At 40.8% G+C, this 20,985-nt stretch overlaps 1 protein-coding gene across 5 annotated transcripts in view; it reads right to left on the reverse strand.

Moving 5' to 3' along the window:
* Window positions 1-20,985, reverse strand: part of LOC138760457 (tetratricopeptide repeat protein 7A-like) — a 402,683-nt gene that overhangs the window by 278,209 nt on the left and 103,489 nt on the right. For all 5 annotated transcript variants that reach the window (XM_069931051.1, XM_069931050.1, XM_069931054.1 and 2 more), the window contains one exon: window positions 10,813-10,896. In XM_069931051.1, the coding sequence (XP_069787152.1) occupies window positions 10,813-10,896 (84 nt within the window). The remainder of the gene's footprint in view (window positions 1-10,812; window positions 10,897-20,985) is intronic.

The following is a 20,985-nucleotide window of genomic DNA, read 5'->3' on the forward strand; positions in this document are numbered from 1 at the left end:
CTGGATGGGAGAAGCCAGAGAGGGTGGTGGATGATTGTTTCTCAGACAGGAGGCCTGTAACTAGTGGTGTGCCTCAGGGATCAATGCTGGGGCCATTGTTATTTTTCATCTACCAGATATCAATGATCTTCATGATGATGTGGCAAATGGGATCAGGAAATTTGTAGATGTCACTAAGATTGGTGGAGTTGTTGACAGCGAAGAAGGTTTTCAAAGCTTGCAGTGGGATCTGGAAAAGCTGGAAAAATGGGCTGAAAAGTGGCATATGGAATTTATTGCAGACAAGTGTGAGGTGTTGCATTTTTGAAGGACAAACCAAGAAAGGACATACACCTTAAGAAGAAGGGTATTGAGGAATGCAGTAGAACAGAGGTATCTGCGATTGCAGATACAGAATTCCCTCAAAGTGGTGTCACATGTAGAGAAGGTTGTAAAAAGAGCTTCTGGCATATTGGCCTTCATAAATCAAAGTATTGAGTAAAGGAGTTGGAATGTTATGGTAAAGATGCACAAGACCAAATTTGGAGTATTGTTTGCAGTTTTGGTCACCTGACTAAAGGTAAGATATCAGTAAGGTTGAAAGAGGGCAGAAAAGATTTATTAGGATGTTGCCCGGACTTCAGGAAATGAGTTACATGGAAAGGCTAAACAAGTTAGGACTTTATTTTCTGGAGTGGAGATGAATGAAGGGACATTTGATTGAGGCATTTAAAATTATGAGGGGGAAAGATGGAGTAAATGCAGGTAGGCTTTTTCCACTGAAAATAGCTGAGATACAAACCAGTGGACATAAGTTAAGGATGAAAGGGGAAATTTTAGGGGTATGACGGATTATATTATATTTTATAATGTATATAGATATGTTTTTGAAGGAGACATTGTGGGAGTAGTGTAGGTCACAAACACTTCACAAAACAGATCTTATTTAAAATGCCAGAGCTTTGCTCAAGTCAGACAGTCCAGGCTCTGAGTGCCTTTGCAAAGACAATAAAAACAGCTTTGGGAGAGAACTTAAAAGGGCTCAAGTGCTGATAAAGATCTTTTCAAAGATTGGGAACCCTGCAAGAGGTTCTGGGTTTCGCAAGCAGAGAGAGAGGGGAGGCCAAACAGGATTTCTTGAAGAGAGAGAGAGAAAACTAGTTTCTGCAGCATGGCAAGCTGGCAGCTTGTTTAAAACCCCATTTTGAAGACGGGTTGTGAGTTCTAAGTTCAGCCCATTGGAACAACCCATGTGGTCTATACAAGAGGAAATAGCTAGCTATAATGTTTCACCTGAAATAAGGGAAACCAAAGGAACTCTGTGGTGACCTGCAAAAGAAGAGGTTATCATTTGGAAAACCCTGATGGGGCAAGTTTATTCAGCAAGACACTGAAGTGGCTGATCGGAGGGAATCAGTTTGTGTGTATCCAACGAGCAAAAAATCTCTCTCTGAAACCAACAAGAACCTTCCTAAGTGGTAACCAATTACCTTTAAGCTCCAGAACGTGGTGAAAATTCATAAATTCTGTGCACAGTATAAGAATTGCCTGATACTGGTAAATTTGGAGAGTGAGATTGGACTGTGAATCAAAGAACTTTTCTGAACTTATATACACATTACAAACAAGTGTGCTTTGAATTAGAAGGGGGTTAAGTTAGGTTAAATCAAATTAATAGTAATGTTAAAGTTTGATCCTGTTTTTATGTTTAAAGAAAATTAAAAATGACTTTTATTTAAGTAACTATTTGTCTCAGTGAATTTCTATTGCTGCTAGGTTTTGGGGTCCTCTGGGCCCGTAACTGGGGAACATAAGGGCAAACTTCTTCAGACAGAGAATGGTGGGACTATGGAACAAGCTGCCAGCTGAAGTGATGAATGCAGGCTTGATATTAATATTTGAGAAGAATTTGGACAGGTACATGGATGGGAGAGGTATAGAGGGCTATGGACAGGGTGCAGGACAGTGGGACTAGGCATAAAAATGGATCAGTACAGACAAGAAGGACAGCGGGACCTGTTTCTCAACTGTAATATTCTATGGTTCTAAGTCAAGAAAATATTAGGTCACAATTCAGGAAACATTTTAATTCATTCCCTTGGCTGATTGCTAATGTTGGATAAAGTTATTTTAGGACTCATGTTCACTTGAACATAGGAACATACAACATAGGAATAAGCCTTTGGGACCAAGATGTCTGCCCAAATTCAACTAAAACCCTGCGGCTTGCACATGATAAATATGCCTCTATTCTTTAAATATTTATGTACATGTAGAAATCTCTTTAATGCTACTGTCATATTTGTGTCCATCATTGCACCTGGCAGCCCATTAAAAAAAACCTATAACTCTGTGTAAAAAAAGTTTGCTCCACACACATATTTTAAAATTGCCCAACCTCATTTTAAATGGATGCCCTCTTCAATGTGAAATTTTTATCTTCCTTTAAATGTCCAACCCTATCCCAGGGGTAGCCAAACCTGCTTAACAGGTTTGAGAGCCAGGTGTTTGAGAGCCACAACATTCACGATCGCAAGCTACACCCGCTAAAACTATCATTTTGAGCAGCAGCTCATACAATTCCTGATCCAGGCAACATATATGACACACACTATATGACAAAGAACCACTTTTGGCTCACAAAGCACGGTCTGGCCAATCCTGGCCTATCCCATTTATCCCTCTAGCAATTTTATGAACTTCCATCAGATCTTCCCTCAGCCTCCAATGCTCCAAAGAATAATATCCCAAGTTTGTCTATCTTCTCCTCACAGCTCATACCCTCTAATCCAGGCAGCATTCTGTTAAATCTCTTCTGTACACCTCCACATCTTTCTTGTAATGCAAACCTGGATTGCTCACAATACTCCAATTGTGACCTAGTCAAAGATTTATATAGCTGCAGCATTACTTGCCCCTATTAGTGAATGCAAACATACCATATGCCTTTTTTTACCATCCTATTTACCTGCATGGCCATTTTCAAGGAGCAAGACCTAGACCCCAGATCACTCTGATCCTGTCAGAGTGGATCCTGTCATTAACATTAACCAGACAATATCAACTTTGAAAACAAAAGAGACCGCATGTGGGTGCTGAAATCTGGAGCAAAAAAAAACCCAGAATTCTGGTTGAATTCAGTCAACCAGCACCTGTAGAACCAAAAGGTGCAAATTGATACCCTGCAGCAGAACTGAGCAAGAACTTTCTGATGTTTTAGTTGCATTTCAGCACGCAATAGATGAAGCACATGGTTCAACATTGTTGATACATCTTTGGAATAAGTAATTATAGTACAATGCTTCTGCATCTGGGTCATCTATTACATCTAGCTTTCTCCTCAACTGTACTCGCTTTTACCAGGATAATAGGTATTTAATTGAAGAGACTGCCATCCGTGCGGTACCGGATGTAAACAGCGTCTTCATTGTTGGGGTCTTTCATGGCTTGGTTCAGCATCATGCTGAATAAGATTGAAAAGAGGGTTGGTGCGAGAACACAGCCATTGTTAATGGAGAAGGGTTCAGAGAGCTCATTGCTGTATCTGACCCGACCTTGTTGGTTTTCGTGCAGTTGGATAATCATGTTGAGGAACTTTGGGGGACATCCGATGCGCTCTAGTATTTGCCAAAGCCCTTTCCTACTCACGGTGTCGAAGGCTTTGGTGAGGTCAACAAAGGTGATGTAGAGTCCTTTGTTTTGTTCTCTGCACTTTTCTTGGAGCTGTCTGAGGGCAAAGACCATGTCAGTGGTTCCTCTGTTTGCGCGAAAGCCGCACTGTGATTCTGGGAGAATATTCTCGGCGACACTAGGTATTATTCTATTTAGATTTTGCCTGCAATGGAGAGCAACGTGATTCTCCTGTAGTTTGAGCAGTCTGATTTCTCGCCTTTGTTTTTGTACAGGGTGATGATGGTGGCATCACGAAGATCCTGAGGCAGTTTTCCTTGGTCCCAACAAAGCTTGAAAAACTCATGCAGTTTGGCATGCAGAGTTTTGCCGCCAGCCTTCCAGACTTCTGGGGGGATTCCATCCATACCTGCTGCTTTGCCACTTTTCAGTTGTTCGATTGCCTTATATGTCTCATCCAGGGTGGGAACCTCATCCAGCTCTAGCCTTAGGGGCTGTTGAGGGAGCTGGAGCAGGGCGGAATCTTGGACTGAGCGGTTGGCACTGAGGCGCCTGCAAGCTCACACCAAGACACAAGAGAAACTTGTCCGTGAACTACTCTTTGCAGACGATGCCGCTTTAGTTGCCCATTCAGAGCCAGCTCTTCAGCGCTTGACGTCCTGCTTTGCGGAAACTGCCAAAATGTTTGGCCTGGAAGTCAGCCTGAAGAAAACTGAGGTCCTCCATCAGCCAGCTCCCCACCATGACTACCAGCCCCCCCACATCTCCATCGGGCACACAAAACTCAAAACGGTCAACCAGTTTACCTATCTCGGCTGCACCATTTCATCAGATGCAAGGATCGACAATGAGATAGACAACAGACTCGCCAAGGCAAATAGCGCCTTTGGAAGACTACACAAAAGAGTCTGGAAAAACAACCAACTGAAAAACCTCACAAAGATAAGCGTATACAGAGCCGTTGTCATACCCACACTCCTGTTCGGCTCCGAATCATGGGTCCTCTACCGGCACCACCTACGGCTCCTAGAACGCTTCCACCAGCGTTGTCTCCGCTCCATCCTCAACATCCATTGGAGCGCTTACATCCCTAACGTCGAAGTACTCGAGATGGCAGAGGTCGACAGCATCGAGTCCACGGTGCTGAAGATCCAGCTGCGCTGGATGGGTCACGTCTCCAGAATGGAGGACCATCGCCTTCCCAAGATCGTGTTATATGGCGAGCTCTCCAATGGCCACCGTGACAGAGGTGCACCAAAGAAAAGGTACAAGGACTGCCTAAAGAAATCTCTTGGTGCCTTCCACATTGACCACCGCCAGTGGGCTGATAATGCCTCAAACCGTGCATCTTGGCGCCTCACAGTTTGGCGGGCAGCAACCTCCTTTGAAGAAGACCGCAGAGCTCACCTCACTGACAAAAGGCAAAGGAGGAAAAACCCAACACCCAACCCCAACCAACCAATTTTCCCCTGCAACCGCTGCAATCGTGTCTGCCTGTCCCGCATCGGACTTGTCAGCCACAAACGAGCCTGCAGCTGACGTGGACTTTTTTACCCCCTCCATAAATCTTCGTCCGCGAAGCCAAGCCAAAGAAAGAGGTATTTAATATACTTTTTCCATTTGCTCGCTCACATACATGTTGCTTGTAATTGAGGCTGGACAGTGTACTGGTGAGTTATCCAGCCACTTTTCTAATTCTTACTGTTTCTCTCTCTTTTAAGCAATCCCTCCTTCTATCGTACTCACCAACTCTCCCTTTCCTCTCCCTTCCTCAATTTTTCAGAATAACATGCTCCTTCTCTTTTCCTTTACTTTCTCTTGCCTTTTCTATTCCCCGAATCATCATTATAAATTCTGTACGTCCCCTTAGCATTCTTGTATTCCTACCATTTGACATTGTCAGTCTTAAATCATGAGGAAATGATTTTGAATGACACCAAAACGATTCCATAATTCAATCCAAAACTAAAAAGCTAAAGCAAAAAAAACCTGTGACATCTTTAAAAATGACTGACATGACTTCTGTGACACATTAATTCATATCACAAAAGATGTCCGACAATCAATAACTAATCTCTCTTATTTATTTTCATTGCTTTAAGATTGCAGATTGCATTCTTCACAGTGTGATAAATTATCTCATTAGTCAACATTTCTATTTTCATCTCAAATCAAAGATTATAAAAGTAATTCAAAAAGGGTCCCCACAGTGTTTGAAAATTTACATTCAAATCGGAATTCTGCCTTTCTTTTATTCTTTTTTTGGCCAAACAACTTCTTTCTTGGTAGCGGGTTTAGATTTTCCTTTTTCATTAAATAATATATCGTGGTTCATGGTGAAGTATTAAATAAAAAAAATTATATAAAAAATATAATATCAATACAATATAATCTGTTTGATTAAAATATAGAGTACCTTGGATGAAATGATATGATTTAAATGTAATGTATCCTTTTGAATTTTAACATATCCATATGTACTCTGTATTTTGGGAAGTGAAATTTCAATGTGAATAAAAATATTGAAAAAGATTGCAGATAAACTGCTATCCTAGAGCTCAGCACTTCTCCTTCCTATATTATAGTAGGCTTAGCAGTCATTTAATATCATAGGAAAGCCATTGAAAGATTTTAATGTTTACATTTACAGATCAAATAACAATGCAGACAGTATTATTGTTGTAATCATAGTATTTACGTTTTGTTAATTTATAATTTGATTCATTAAAAACAGCAACAAATTTTTCCAAACCACATTTGTAAAATGTTCATTTGGTTTAATAATTATAGTAAATCAAGTAAAATGTTTGGCTCAACAAAGTAAGTGTGTGGCATTAAATTATATTTAAAATAGAACTTGAAGGAAAATTACCCATCTTTACATTTAAAGAAAGAGAGAGAGATATTTTTCAAATTGTTCAGCAAGTAAAAGGACATTTTTAAAAATCATACATGTTATTTTGCAATTAATTGCAGAAAAGCTAGATGAGCTTTCATTAATTTAAGATCAAGGCCAACAGACCTTGGATGGATAGATGAAGGAAGTTTGGAATGATAAGACATACATATCCTGAAGTTCAGAAATAAGGTGATCTCATAGAAAGCCATAAAATTCTAATAGATACTCCAAATTCAGAAAGGATATCCTCAATACCCAGAAATGCCAGAACCAGGGTCTCTGCCACAAGATGCAGGATATGTTATTTGGAAGCAAGAGTAGGAAGCATTTCTTCCCCTATTTTTACAGCTTCTAATAGCCTCAGGCTCCCAAAGGCCCTCGGGCACTGAAGGCTATCCAATTGTGTCGGAAGTTTGGATGTGGAGCTCAGCTTGCCAATGAATCCGGCAGCAGACTGTGTGCCTGCAGAGGCCGCAATGAGCCATGGAGGTAGGTGAATCCATGTACACTCATTGCCTGTTAAGGGACTCTCGTTTGCTTCTCATTCTCTCTCACTGTTAGGGATGTCGGATGACACTAATGGCAACTCTGTGTCTGGCATGCAAAAGTTGAAGTATATCACGCATGTTGTATTTTTAATATATTATGTTAATAAAAGGAACTTTGAACCTTAAACCTGTGGCATTATATGTTCCAGAAGGCAGTGATGATCAAAGCATTAAATATAATCAGGGAGGATGTAGATCACAAGATAAAGAAACAGAATTAGGCCATTCAGCCCATTGAGTCTGCTCCACTACTCAACCCTGAGCTAAACTGTTCTCCATCTAGTTCCAAATTCCGACCTTTTCCCCATATTCCTTGATAGCCAGACTAATTAGATACCTATCAATCTCCTCCTTAAATTCCCCCAATGATCAGGTCTCTACAGCTGTATGTGGCAACAAATTCCACAAATCCACGACCCTCTGGTCAAAGAAATTTCTCTTCATCTCTATTTTAAATGGGTACCTTCTAATTCTAAGACTATATTTCTCAATGCTGAAGAATCTAAGGAATTGAAGAGATGGAGTGAACAGTTGATCAGCCTCAATGTCAACCCCGTCCCTCCTCTCCCCATACAAAATAGTGAGAGCGTTCCATTGGTCCTCATCTTTCATCCCTCCAGCCTCCACCCGCATCCAACTCATTATCTATCACCATTTCCACGTGCTTCAATGTAAACCCCAGTCACATCCTTCCTTTCACCCCGCACTCCCTTTGTGACTCCCTGGTCAGCTGCCACCCACCCCTTACTTCCCCCTGGAATTTTTTCCTGCAACCGAAAAAAATGCAACTCCTCTCTTTCTTCACCATCATCCAGGGACCTAAACTGAGGTTCAGCTAACACCTCCACCCCGAGTAATATTTAGTGGTTATGATATGGTGGCCTCCTCTATTCTAGGTGATCATTTTGTGCAGGGCCTGTGCTCTGTCTGCAAAGGACATTGAGCCTCCCATTGCATTCTCACTTTTCACTCCCACAATGACCTGCTTGTCCTCAGCCTTCCCAATAACATCTCATGTTCTGCTTGAGTAGCTTGCAACCCAGTACTACTAACATTGAATTTTCTACTTTCAGGAAAATAACACACCTGTTCCCAAGTTCTTCTCTCTCTTTGTTCATTCCTACCCCCACCTGCTTCTATCTGCCAATCATCCTCTCCACTTCCGGTTTTCTCTCATCACCAACTCGACTCTCCCCCACCTCCCTTTCATTGTAATTTACTGGCAATCATTCCTCTTCTCTCTCAATCCTGATGCAGAGTCTCGACCCAAAATGTTGAAGAACATCTTTTGCTTCCACAGGTGACACTCAATAAGCTCAGTTTTTCCAGCATTCTGTTTTTTGGTCCAGATTCGAGCACTTACAGTTTCTTTTGTCTTCAACCATGACTCTTGTATGTCCTGATTTTTTTACTCTCCTCCCACACAGATCAAAGATAGGCTTCTCCTCAGCATCCATCCCACCAGTAACATATTTATCCTCTCTAAGTTCTACCACCAGAAAACTCATCTTCCCCTCTCCTTTCAATACTCAAAAGGTACTGTTACATTATTAACCGGAATTGGACGTTGGCGCCTGCAGTTTGGCGCTGGACATTTTGGCAAAAAGAAGACTTTTGTAGCCCTTTGGACATTTTGACACCTGCAGTTTGGCATTGGCCCAGCAAGCCCAGGAGTTGCAGTATTTCCTAACCCATGGCATTTCAGAAACTCCCTCACCTGAGGAAACTGCTCCCTTGGTGGCAATGGCAGCGGCAGATCTAACGGTAATTGTCATCAATAATATATTGCAGGATATTTATTATATGTATGTGTATGCAACTTTCTTATTAATAAACACCCTATCACTTGTTCTGAAGGCTGCACCCTATCACTTGTACTGAAGGCTGTGACAATAGACTGATCTGTTCAGTTAACTGTGAGTTTTACTTTTGATAATTTTAATCGCAATTTCCTATGAAGAGCTGTATGAATGACACGGCAGACCGGTTTCCTGGGGTGAGGGAAGGAGGGAATATTTGCAATGCCAGGGGTTCAGGCAGTGCTGTAACGCCAATGTTTCAGGCAGAATTGTGGGTCAGAGTCGGCCAGCAGACATTAAGTGGGGCGGCAAGACAAAACTTCCAGCGCCAAACTGTGGGCGCCAAAATCTCCTCGACCCTCATTAACACCCTAGATTCATTTTTCCATTTACACTAATTCTCACTGCCATCTCACGCAACCTTTCACAGGACATGCAAGCTCACCCTATTACTGTCTTCCTTTTCTTCCATTCAGGGATCCAGAGATTCCTTCATGGTGAATCAGTGACTGCCTCACTGAACACCACCATTCTCCTCTCAAGGGTGTTCTTCTGCTTCCAGTTACATTTTAGTTTAATTTTCCATCCTACTCTTAATATTTGACAACCTACACTGTTTAAATAAAGCTTAATGAAAATTAAAGGAACAATATCTCATTTTCCTATATATGCATATCAAACCTCAAAACTTCATATTGAATTCAATAATTTCAGATATCCTGCCTTTCCAGTTTGTGACATTTTTCTCTCTTTACACATAATTTCTGACCTGCATTCCTTTCATTTTTTCAGCAAAAATAGTCTTTGGCTCAAGGTTCCATTCATATTCCCTCTTTCAGTTTCCTTCTATTTGTATCAAGACAATTCAGCAGTAATCAACAAGCCATCACTGTCCTCTCAGTCAGCATCAGTATTTGTGTAATTCACTCCCTACCTATTACAGACATTCTTTCTGTTTTCTTCCCTTTTCTCTTTCTCTGCAAACATGTTTGTTTCCTAACATTTCCTAATTCTGATGAAAGATCAACTTCAAACTGTCATCAACAAATCAGATGTTGGCTGATCTGCTTATTTTGATGGTCTGATTCAATTTATTGCCTAGGATGGGGTACTTGGTCATCTTTAACCTATTTTAATTCATGATTAGAGAAACACAAGACTGTAATATATGGCATTTCATCATTAGTTTTGTTTGGCAGTTGATCACTAAGTCACACATTCTCATCCAAGTGGTGCTGCAGTTAATATATATTTAGAACTACAGTATACCAAACAAAAAAAATTATCATATATAACGATAACTGACACCACATTATGGAGGCTTGTACTATAATAACAGTAAACATACAACAAAATATACTGGTAATACATGCTGTAAACACAAAAAGAAAACTTCATTTATTAATACAACCTTGAGTCATTTCAAAGCATGCTATGGTTAAAAGAAGAAAAGTTGTGTTGATATGAATGTACACCAATAAACATGCAGAAGGTATAATACTCACTACAGACAATAGGTAACTCTCAATTGTTTTATTTATTAAATCAGACACCAAATGTACAATGATACTTGGATACATAAATCACTTTGATATAGAGTACAGCATTGGAAGTTAAAGCCTTTGGCATTTAAAGTCAGTTTTGGAGAATTAAATAGGTCTGAAGAAAGTGATTCCTCAAGAGTTTTTTTATGGTAATCCTGAATATTTCCAATTCACTGCCAATGTGCAAACTGCGTGTGTTAACATGAGAATGAGAGACAGTGAACGGGAAAAAAGTATTGTAAAGGTTAATTTAAAAATTCTTCAACTTTAGATGTACATGCAGGGTAGACACCAAGATAACAAAAATCCTTCTGAAACAACATTGAAAAAAATTTACATTTATACAATTTAAAGTATCATCAATATGAAGACAAGAATGCATGGCAGCTATTATGCAACTACAGAGATCTTACCTTCCCACTAGCTACCAGTGAAAGTGCCAACTGATACCACAGGTGGAATTCATCAAACGCAAACTTCATTGCTCGTTCTAAACACTGAGGAAAGAAATATTTCAGCATGATATTTATGCTTGATAGATGAAACAAATCAGATAAAACATCAGGAATTCCACTTCTATTGCCTATCACACCTCAGAACACTGTTCACACAGTATGTGCTACTCAGATAAAGATTTGGGTACTTCAACAGCACAAGACTCGCTCATTGTTTCATTTTATAATTATGCCATCTGCTGGCCACTTTCTTGAACTTTCATTTTAAAAGCTAGATGAGGACATGACAACTGCAGAATTGGAGCTAGGCTAAAACAGTATTAACAAGTCTAAACCATAAAAATATCCTCAGCATCTTTTTTTTTCAGAACATGAAACAAATTGTCAAGATTTATGCCCATGATCATCATTAGTCCTCACCTAAATCTGCAGATGTCGCTGCCAGATGAGGCAAATCAAGAACAGATGACACATCTCAACATGGTTTTCCAACACATGATTTTCTATTGTGTGCAGATTTCCCCCAAGCCAAGATACTGACAGCTAGGCTGTGTATCGAAACCAGTTAAAATAAGAACGCAAGATGCTTATTTTATTCACAAAAAAAACTGACTTGTCCTGGTCCACTCAAGTCGATATCACGGCTTAGAGAGTGCATCAATATCTCCATTTTTTCAGAAGCCTAAGAAAATTGGGCATATCTCCCAGCAACCAGCAACAAATTCTACAAGGAAACTGCTGAAAGTATTTTATTGGGGTGCATTACTGTGTGGTACAAGAACTGCTCCGTCCAAGATCTTGAAATGTTATCAGCAAAATATATTTTTTTTAAAAATCCTGTTTGATCCATATGAATTAAGTTAAGTAAATATTTAATCTATTTGCTAAATCCACAGTTAATAAAAATATTGGTTGATAAGATGCAGGATTCTTTCTTTGGTATAACAGTAATTATCGCAGTTGAAAAAGATTCCGATAAAGAATGGAATTCTATCACTTGTATTAACACCTCCATAAATGGTGATTTACCATTTGGTAATGATCTAAGCACTTCATTAACTTCTCTTATTGTAAAAGGAGCATCTGAATTTCTCCGATCTTGATATCTCAAACTAGACAAATTTATTTGAGATAAAAATTTATCAATCTTAGCTTCATATCGGATAAATTCTGATTTATACAAGTCAGAATAAAAACTTCAGATAAATCATTAATTTCTCTAAAATTATAAGTAATTGTCTTTGAACTTTTCCTAACAGCATTAATTATTCTAGACTTTTTCTCTGTTTTTAACTGCCAAGCTAAAACTTTATGAGCTCTTTCTCCTAATTCGTAATATCTTTGCTTTGTTCTTTCTTTTAATTTTTCAGTTCTATATGTCTGAATCATATTAAAATGAAACTTTTTCTTTATTAATTCCTTTCTTTTCTCATCTGTAGCCTTCTTCTGTAGTTCCTTTTCAAAATCTAATATTTCCCTTTCTAACTGATCAACATCTTTCATATAGTCTTTTTAAATTTTCGATGTAAAACTTATGTCTTCTAAAATATGCCTTTAATGCGTCCCACACAATAAATCTGTCAACAACGGAATTAAAGTTTAATTCTAAATATTCCTGAATATTTTCTTATAAAATCACAGAAAAATGTCCATTTCAACAATGTCCATTTAATCACCATTTATTAACCTTTTGTTCCTTTTCAAAAAACAAATGTCATTAAAAGAGAATGATCAGATAAAATTCTAGCCTTATAATCCACTTCCATAACATTTCCTTGCAAAACTAAAAATAAATCTATCCTAGAATAAGAATCATGCCCATGAAAATAAAAAGAATAGTCCCTTTCTTTAGGATTTAATCTCCTCTAAATATCTATTAAATTCAAATCTTTCATTACATTCAAAATTGCCTTTGCTGCTTTAGCTTGAGTAACTGATTTCATCATTTTATCCAAAATTGGATCGAGACAACAATTAAAATCCCCTCCTACCATTATTTTTTCATATGCCTCAGGTAAATACATAAAAGTATCTCTAATGAATCCTTTATAATCTATATTTGTTGCATAAATATTCATCGAAGTCCAATTCTCAGAATAAATTTGACAATATACTAAAACAAATCTTCCCACAGAATCAATAATCATGTTAGGAATTTTAACTGGTAACGTTTTCTTAAAATAATTTGCACACCTCTCGCTCTAGAGTTAAAAGTTGAATTACCACTTATCCAACCCAATCTCTTTTCAATTTTGATGTTCCTTCTCAGATAAATGAGTTTCCTGTAGAAAAGCAATATTAACTCCAATTTTTTTTCAAATAAAATAGCACCCTCTTTCTTTTAATTGTGCCAACCGCTCAGTCCAAGATTCCGCCCTGCTCCAGCTCCCTCAACAGCCCCTAAGGCTAGAGCTGGATGAGGTTCTCACCCTGGATGAGACATATAAGGCAATCGAACAACTGAAAAGTGGCAAAGCAGCAGGTATGGATGGAATCCCCCCAGAGGTCTGGAAGGCTGGCGGCAAAAACCCTGCATGCCAAACTGCATGAGTTTTTCAAGCTTTGTTGGGACCAAGGAAAACTGCCTCAGGATCTTCGTGATGCCACCATCATCACCCTGTACAAAAACAAAGGCGAGAAATCAGACTGCTCAAACTACAGGGGAATCACGTTGCTCTCCATTGCAGGCAAAATCTTCGCTAGGATTCTACTAAATAGAATAATACCTAGTGTCGCCGAGAATATTCTCCCAGAATCACAGTGCGGCTTTCGCGCAAACAGAGGAACTACTGACATGGTCTTTGCCCTCAGACAGCTCCAAGAAAAGTGCAGAGAACAAAACAAAGAACTCTACATCACCTTTGTTGACCTCACCAAAGCCTTCGACAACGTGAGCAGGAAAGGGCTTTGGCAAATACTAGAGCACATCGGATGTCCCCCAAAGTTCCTCAACATGATTATTCAACTGCACGAAAACCAACAAGGTCGGGTCAGATACAGCAATGAGCTCTCTGAACCCTTCTCCATTAACAATGGCGTGAAGCAAGGCTGTGTTCTCGCACCAACCCTCTTTACTATCTTCTTCAGCATGATGCTGAAACAAGCCATGAAAGACCTCAACAATGAAGACGGTGTTTACATCCGGTACCGCACGGATGGCAGTCTCTTCAATCTGAGGCGCCTGCAAGCTCACACCAAGACACAAGAGAAACTTGTCCGTGAACTACTCTTTGCAGACGATGCCGCTTTAGTTGCCCATTCAGAGCCAGCTCTTCAGCGCTTGACGTCCTGCTTTGCGGAAACTGCCAAAATGTTTGGCCTGGAAGTCAGCCTGAAGAAAACTGAGGTCCTCCATCAGCCAGCTCCCCACCATGACTACCAGCCCCCCCATATCTCCATCGGGCACACAAAACTCAAAACAGTCAACCAGTTTACCTATCTCGGCTGCACCATTTCATCAGATGCAAGGATCGACAATGAGATAGACAACAGACTCGCCAAGGCAAATAGCGCCTTTGGAAGAATACACAAAAGAGTCTGGAAAAACAACCAACTGAAAAACCTCACAAAGATAAGCGTAAACAGAGCCGTTGTCATACCCACACTCCTGTTCGGCTCCGAATCATGGGTCCTCTACCGGCATCACCTACGGCTCCTAGAACGCTTCCACCAGCGTTGTCTACGCTCCATCCTCAACATCCATTGGAGCGCTTTCATCCCTAACGTCGAACTACTCGAGATGGCAGAGGTCAACAGCATCGAGTCCACGCTGCTGAAGATCCAGCTGCGCTGGGTGGGTCGCGTCTCCAGAATGGAGGACCTTCGCCTTCCCAAGATCGTGTTATATGGCAAGCTCTCCACTGGCCACCGTGACAGAGGTGCACCAAAGAAAAGGTACAAGGACTGCCTAAAGAAATCTCTTGGTGCCTGCCACATTGACCACCGCCAGTGGGCTGATAACGCCTCAAACCGTGCATCTTGGCGCCTCACAGTTTGGCGGGCAGCAACCTCCTTTGAAGAAGACCGCAGAGCCCACCTCACTGACAAAAGGCAAAGGAGGAAAAACCCAACACCCAACCCCAACCAACCAATTTTCCCCTGCAGCCGCTGCAACCGTGTCTCCCTGTCCCGCAACGGACTTGTCAGCCACAAACGAGCCTGCAGCTGACGTGGACTTTTACCCCCTCCATAAATCTTCGTCCGCGAAGCCAAGCCAAAGTAAAAAAAAAGTATTAAGCCCATTAACATTATAAGTTAAAAAAAATTCAAAGTTATACTAAATTCAAATAATTCATAACTCCCCTCTGCCTCCCACATTGCAAAATCATTAGCTGCACCTGGCGCATCTCCATCAAGAAAAAGGAAGGAAAGTTAAGAAATAGAAAAAAGTACTTTAAAAAAAAGACCAGTACTACCACCCTCAATCATGCGGGAAGTGACTCTCGCCACTAGGTGGCACACAGCTAGGGAAGGAGAAGGAAAAAAACCCGCCTCTCCTAGAGAGAAAAAAAACCATACAATTTCCAAATAGCCATTATCATCTTCAAGTAAAGGCAGATGCTTCGAGCACTCTTTTAACTTGGTTATCATTATCAAAGCAAGCAATTTCTTGCTGTAACTTCTTATCTGATATTTGCATCTTCTCTATTTGTGGAATATCTGCTGTTAATAAATCAACTTGTTGATCCATTTTATTATATGGAAGAGAATTTTCAAATTCTAAAGCTTCCATTTCATCATGAAAGAATTTTGCCTGATTATTTCCAAACAACACAAAGTATTGCAGTGACAAAAACTTGTATCCCTTTTTCAAAAGCACAGATATTGCAGAATTAAATTATTTTCCTCTTTTCACCACATTCACATGGAGGTCTGCATAAAAAAATACTTCTTTATCAGCCACTATCAAAGCACCTAGAAATTGACAAGCTTTTCCGAACTGCTACTCTCAAAATAGTCTCCTTATCTTGGTAAGGAAGACATCTAATCAAAACTGAGCGCAGTGATTGACCCAGCAATGGTTTCTTTCTAAGCATCTTATGTGCTCTAATTCAAGTCTATTCAGGAAATTCTCAGGTCACAAAATCTCCGGGATCCATTTTCAAAAAAAATTGCACTGAATTGGGATCTTCAAAATAGGAACATAGGAAGTAGGAACAGGAGTAGGCCAAAAATGGCCCATCGAGCCTGCTCCGCCATTCAATACGATCATGGCTGATCTAATTTATGACCTAACTCCACCCACCTGCCTTCTCCCCATATCCCCTAATTCCTCTATCATGTAAAAATTTATCTAACCGAATTTTAAATATGTTTAATGAAGCAGCCTCAACCACTTCCCTGGTTAGAGAATTCCAAACATTCACTACTCTCTGGGAAAAACTATTTTTCATAATCTCTGTCCTAAATCTAGTTCCATGAATCTTGAGACTGTGTTCTCTCGTTTTAGTTTCCTCAGCCAGCTCAAAAAACCTTCCTACATCTATCCTATCCATACCCTTCATAATCCTATATGTTTCTATAAGATCTCCTCTCATTCTTCTGAACTCAAGCGAATACAATCCTAGATGATTTAATCTTTCATCATAAATCAACCCCTTCATCCCAGGGATCAACCTAGAAAACCTCCTCTGGACCATCTCCAAAGCCAGTATATCCTTCCTCAAATATGGAGACCAGAACTGGACACAGTACTCCCGGTGCGGTCTCACCAGTACCTTATACAGTTGCAACATTATCTCCCTACTCCTGAATTCAATTCCTCTAGCGATGAAGGCCAACATTTCATTTGCCTTCTTAATAACCTGCTGCACCTACAAGCTAACTTTTTGCGATTCATGCACAAGCACTCCCAAGTCCCTCTGCACAACAGCATGCTATAGTTTTTCACCCTTTAAATAATCTTCATGTTATTTCAACTATGATTCTCTAACGTTTCAATTTTTGTAAAAGTTCTTTCTTCTTGACTCTCCAGGCCATAAATGAATCTTCCAACTTAATGACCACATCTTTACATTGATCCACTTCATCATGATATTCTGGTCAATTTTCCACAACTTTTTGACTTGCGTTTTAACTTCATCGACCACTGAAATATCTCTTCATTTCCTCAATTATTTTCATTTTTCCTTTGAGTATGAACATCACGCCTAAAAGACGCATATTGTAAATTCATTTTCTGGCTCATTGTTTGAAACTGGTTCATCATTTTCCTGCTTATACCTTGCTCCTTAACTTCAGGTACCTTTAGCTGCACAGTTTCGTCCTGTAAATGAGCCTGTTGATATTGTTCTTCTGCCTCCTCCTTCACTTGCTTTCTTTGGTTCGATCCTCCACCTCCCAATCTTATCATTCTTTATTTTACCCCTATTCGTATTATTAAACATGAATGCTACAGGTTGCTGATCAGTGAGCGGAGTGAATTTCCTGCCAATGCCTCTCGTGCCTGATGGCCTCCACAATGGCCTGAATCTCTTTTTCCACAGACGGGTTTCAAGGTTCATGGCTTTATAGAGTGCAGGAAAAGAAAGCTATCGGCCTGCCAACCTGGTTAAGGATCGTGGCCAGAGCTAGATCAGAGGCATCGCTCTCCACCTGGAATGATACAGTTTTGTCCACCTAATACATGGTAGCTTTTGCGATGTCGCCCTGATGTAGTTAAAAGCCACCTGGGCTTTAGCCAGCAATGCTTGATGAATTTTAAGAGGCGGTGGACCTCGTGTAGTGTCTGGGTTTTGGGACCTTCTGTTCCTCAGTGTGACTGGGGGAAGTGGGCCTGACTACTCCCTGGTAATGCTTTTAAGGTGACACAGGAAGTCAAGGCCCAACAATACATACAGTCGGAACTGACAAAATTACCCCCTTTTACCCCCTGAATAGTCACCGAAAACAATTGAGACACTAGATAGATATGGTAGTCCATGAAGTAGACCTTTAATTTGTGCTGCCAAGTGGTCGTAGAGTTTATAAAGCACTCCATTGAGCCAGTGTCTATTAAACAGTTCATCAGATGTCCATTTACCCTCATCTCCATCGTCGAGTTACTCAGCTGGTGGGGATTTGCTTTGTTGAGTATGATTGGTGCCAGCGGTTCAGAGGCTGCATTGCTCCCTCTGCTGCTATCGTCTTGATCCGAAGGCCGGAGAGGTGGCATCAACCATGAGGAGTGGCAAGATGCCCACCATTTCTGGTAGCGGTTCTCACCACGAGGCTCAGCAAGATGGCAGTGACGAGCAGCATTGAGGTGCGGCGGTCTACGTCTCTGGGTTTGGGCACAGTGTGTACAACTGTTCGGGGGCCGCATACCCGGTAGCCTCTCTGGGGTTCCCCTTTGTCCGACAGACCTTCGCCAGTGTCTCCTCTTACCGCACCCAGAACACACAGTCTCTCGTAGGGCATCTGGCGTGGAGGTTTTTGGCTTGTCCACAGAAGTTGCACTCTCAGTCACGTGTGGCCATGGTAGTCGGTTCATGGTACAGCTGTGCTCCATAGGGTTGGCTTTCCGAGAAGATGTTGCTTTTGTTAGTGAGGTGGCCATTCCCAGTTGGGCCTGTTGGAGGGATTTCACAAGGTCGAGGGTACTGGCAAGGTCTTTCTTCCCCAACTCCAACAGTCACTACCTCATGTACCTCAAACTCACTCCAGCCACAAGAGTATCTCAAACTTGTTCTTCCTCCCTCAAGTGGGCTGAGACCACCTCGTAGTGGCACTTTCTTGTCAGGATCCATAGTTCCAGAACATAGTCGTCCAGCAATTCATACGGTCATTGTTAGAGTCGGTGTCTCACCAGTACATAATTCTGGAGCCTCATGTAGTGGGCCTTAAGGACTTCGATGGCTGTCTCGTATGTCGCACAGTTCCTGATGACCGTGTATCTCTTGGGGCCGACTCGAGAGAGGAGGGACGATCTCTGGAGGCCATCGGAGTGGAAGACTTCTTGGGTGCCGTTGTATAGGACTGGAAGCACTCCAACCAGTAGGTGAATTCCTCTGGGGACAGAGGGTCGACCTGGAACATGCCTGCTTTCAACAGGGCTTCCATCCTGTCTTCAAAAGTAAGTTAATAAAATTGTAACGTGATCAATAGTACTTGGAGTCTTGTAACGTGCACAAATACACTTTTATTAACTTATAACTAACAGCCAGTATTTACAGAGGTCCTCAGGTGAATCTGGGGTAAGGCAGGAAAACAGGGTTTACATCAGGACTGACTGGGGGCAGAGCCAAGAGGAGGGGTCGGCCGTCTACTCTACACATAGACAGTGAATTCCAGTTCACTACACACAATAACAGCCATTTCGGCCCATGAGCCCATGCCACCCAATTACACCCAATGGACCTACTACTCCCAGTACATTTTGAACGGTGGGAGGAAACCGTAGTGTCCAATGGAAACCCAAGCAGACATGGCGAGAATGTACAATTAAGAAATGAGACTGCTGAGCATTACTTACTATGTTGTTATATACTAGCATGAAGCCCAGCAATGATATACATATATTTAAATGTATTTTAAACAATGTATTCCTCGCCAAAGCAATCTTCCTCAATTTTCCAATAAAGTCATCAATTCTGTTGGCTTTCCTTGCACAAGGCTGAAGGGTGCTGCAACATTCTATACCTCACCGACTGTTCAGTTGTTAGCCTTTTCATCTATAGGGCAACAAAAACCTGTTGTCACCCTTTCTTGAAGGTATCACCATACAGTGATTTGGAGAGCAAGTTTATGCTGATTTTCCATTGGTTAGCCCAAGCATGCTAATATCAAGTGTAGTAGTCTAGCGATGAAGTTACAAGAAACAGAGTTCTATGTTTGAAATGTAACTTGGACTGTCTCAAATAATCTCCTATTCAGTTGTCAATGGCAAATACAAAAAAAAGGAAACACCAAATCTTGAGCAAACAATTAACTGCTGGAGAAACTCAGCGAGTCAGGTAGCATCAATGGAGAGCAATGGTCACTCAGTGCTAAGGGTCATGACCCTTTATCCTGATCCAAAAATGTTGACTGACCATTTCTATCCTTGGATGCTGCTCGGACTGTCAAATTCTTCCAGGAGCTCATTATTGGCTCAATGTAGAGTTAAGAGGTGGGCATAGTTTTTTTTTTAAAACTTAATTAGCAGTAAGAATAGACCCCTGTTTAACATTAATTCAATCAAATGAATCTGAATTTAGAAATGCTAGCTCAGTAATGGTAACAATGAAGCTATTATATTGTAGTTAAAATCTCACCTGGTTCATCCTTCTTTATCCCTGGCCCTATATGAAACTCAACCCACAAAAATGGTAGTACTGCTGAATTTAGAAATATAATGAATGCTGCCACTTCCAACAACATCTATATCCCATGAACACATTTTTAAAAATCTTGGATACTATCTTGACTTTGACAACTGAGGCATCAGTTGTGTGGATTTATCTTTCTCTCTCAAATGCAAGTATAGTTTGAAGCATCAATAAGGAAAATTTTGGATTTTATTTGTAGAGGCATAAAGTGCCTCCCAGTTCATTTTCATTTCAGTGGGACTGTCACTTTAAGAGAACAAATCAACTGCAAGCTTTGGAGATTGATTGTGCACTGACAGGCTGGGGACAGGGTGTACTCAAATTCACTATTCTGAAGAGAGAGGAAGTGTGCCAGGAACACAGGTGCAGAGACCATGTGACCAGCATGTTAAGGAAACAATATACAGTTTGATCAGGGAACATTTTAAGGAAGCAGTACTTTTGAAGGGATACTGTGCTGAAGTGGCCTCATCTGATTTCTCTCTGTAAGGAGAATGAATATACCCCACTGTGGCCAAAGAAATAGTTACTTTGGAAGGGGGATTAGTGACCAAAAGGGAAGGTTACTTTGAACAACTGACCCATTAAAGGAAGCAGAGAAATACTGCATTTGGATCGTGACCATTGTGACAGCCATTTTGGATGACCCACGAAGGGGTTCTAGAAGCAGAGGAATGACCATTGTAAGGGTAATTTCAGCTGACCCACAAATCATTCGCTTCATGTTCCCTACACAAAGAAAAGGGGAGTTTTGATTGCCACTCGTTTGAAAAAGACATTTCTTTGGAAGTATCTTGACAAGGATTTTGTGACTTTACAAAAGTCTATCAGTCTATCACCCCGA

Source organism: Narcine bancroftii, chromosome 4 (genome assembly GCF_036971445.1).
Source record: "Narcine bancroftii isolate sNarBan1 chromosome 4, sNarBan1.hap1, whole genome shotgun sequence".
Classification (NCBI taxonomy): Eukaryota; Metazoa; Chordata; class Chondrichthyes; order Torpediniformes; family Narcinidae; genus Narcine; species Narcine bancroftii.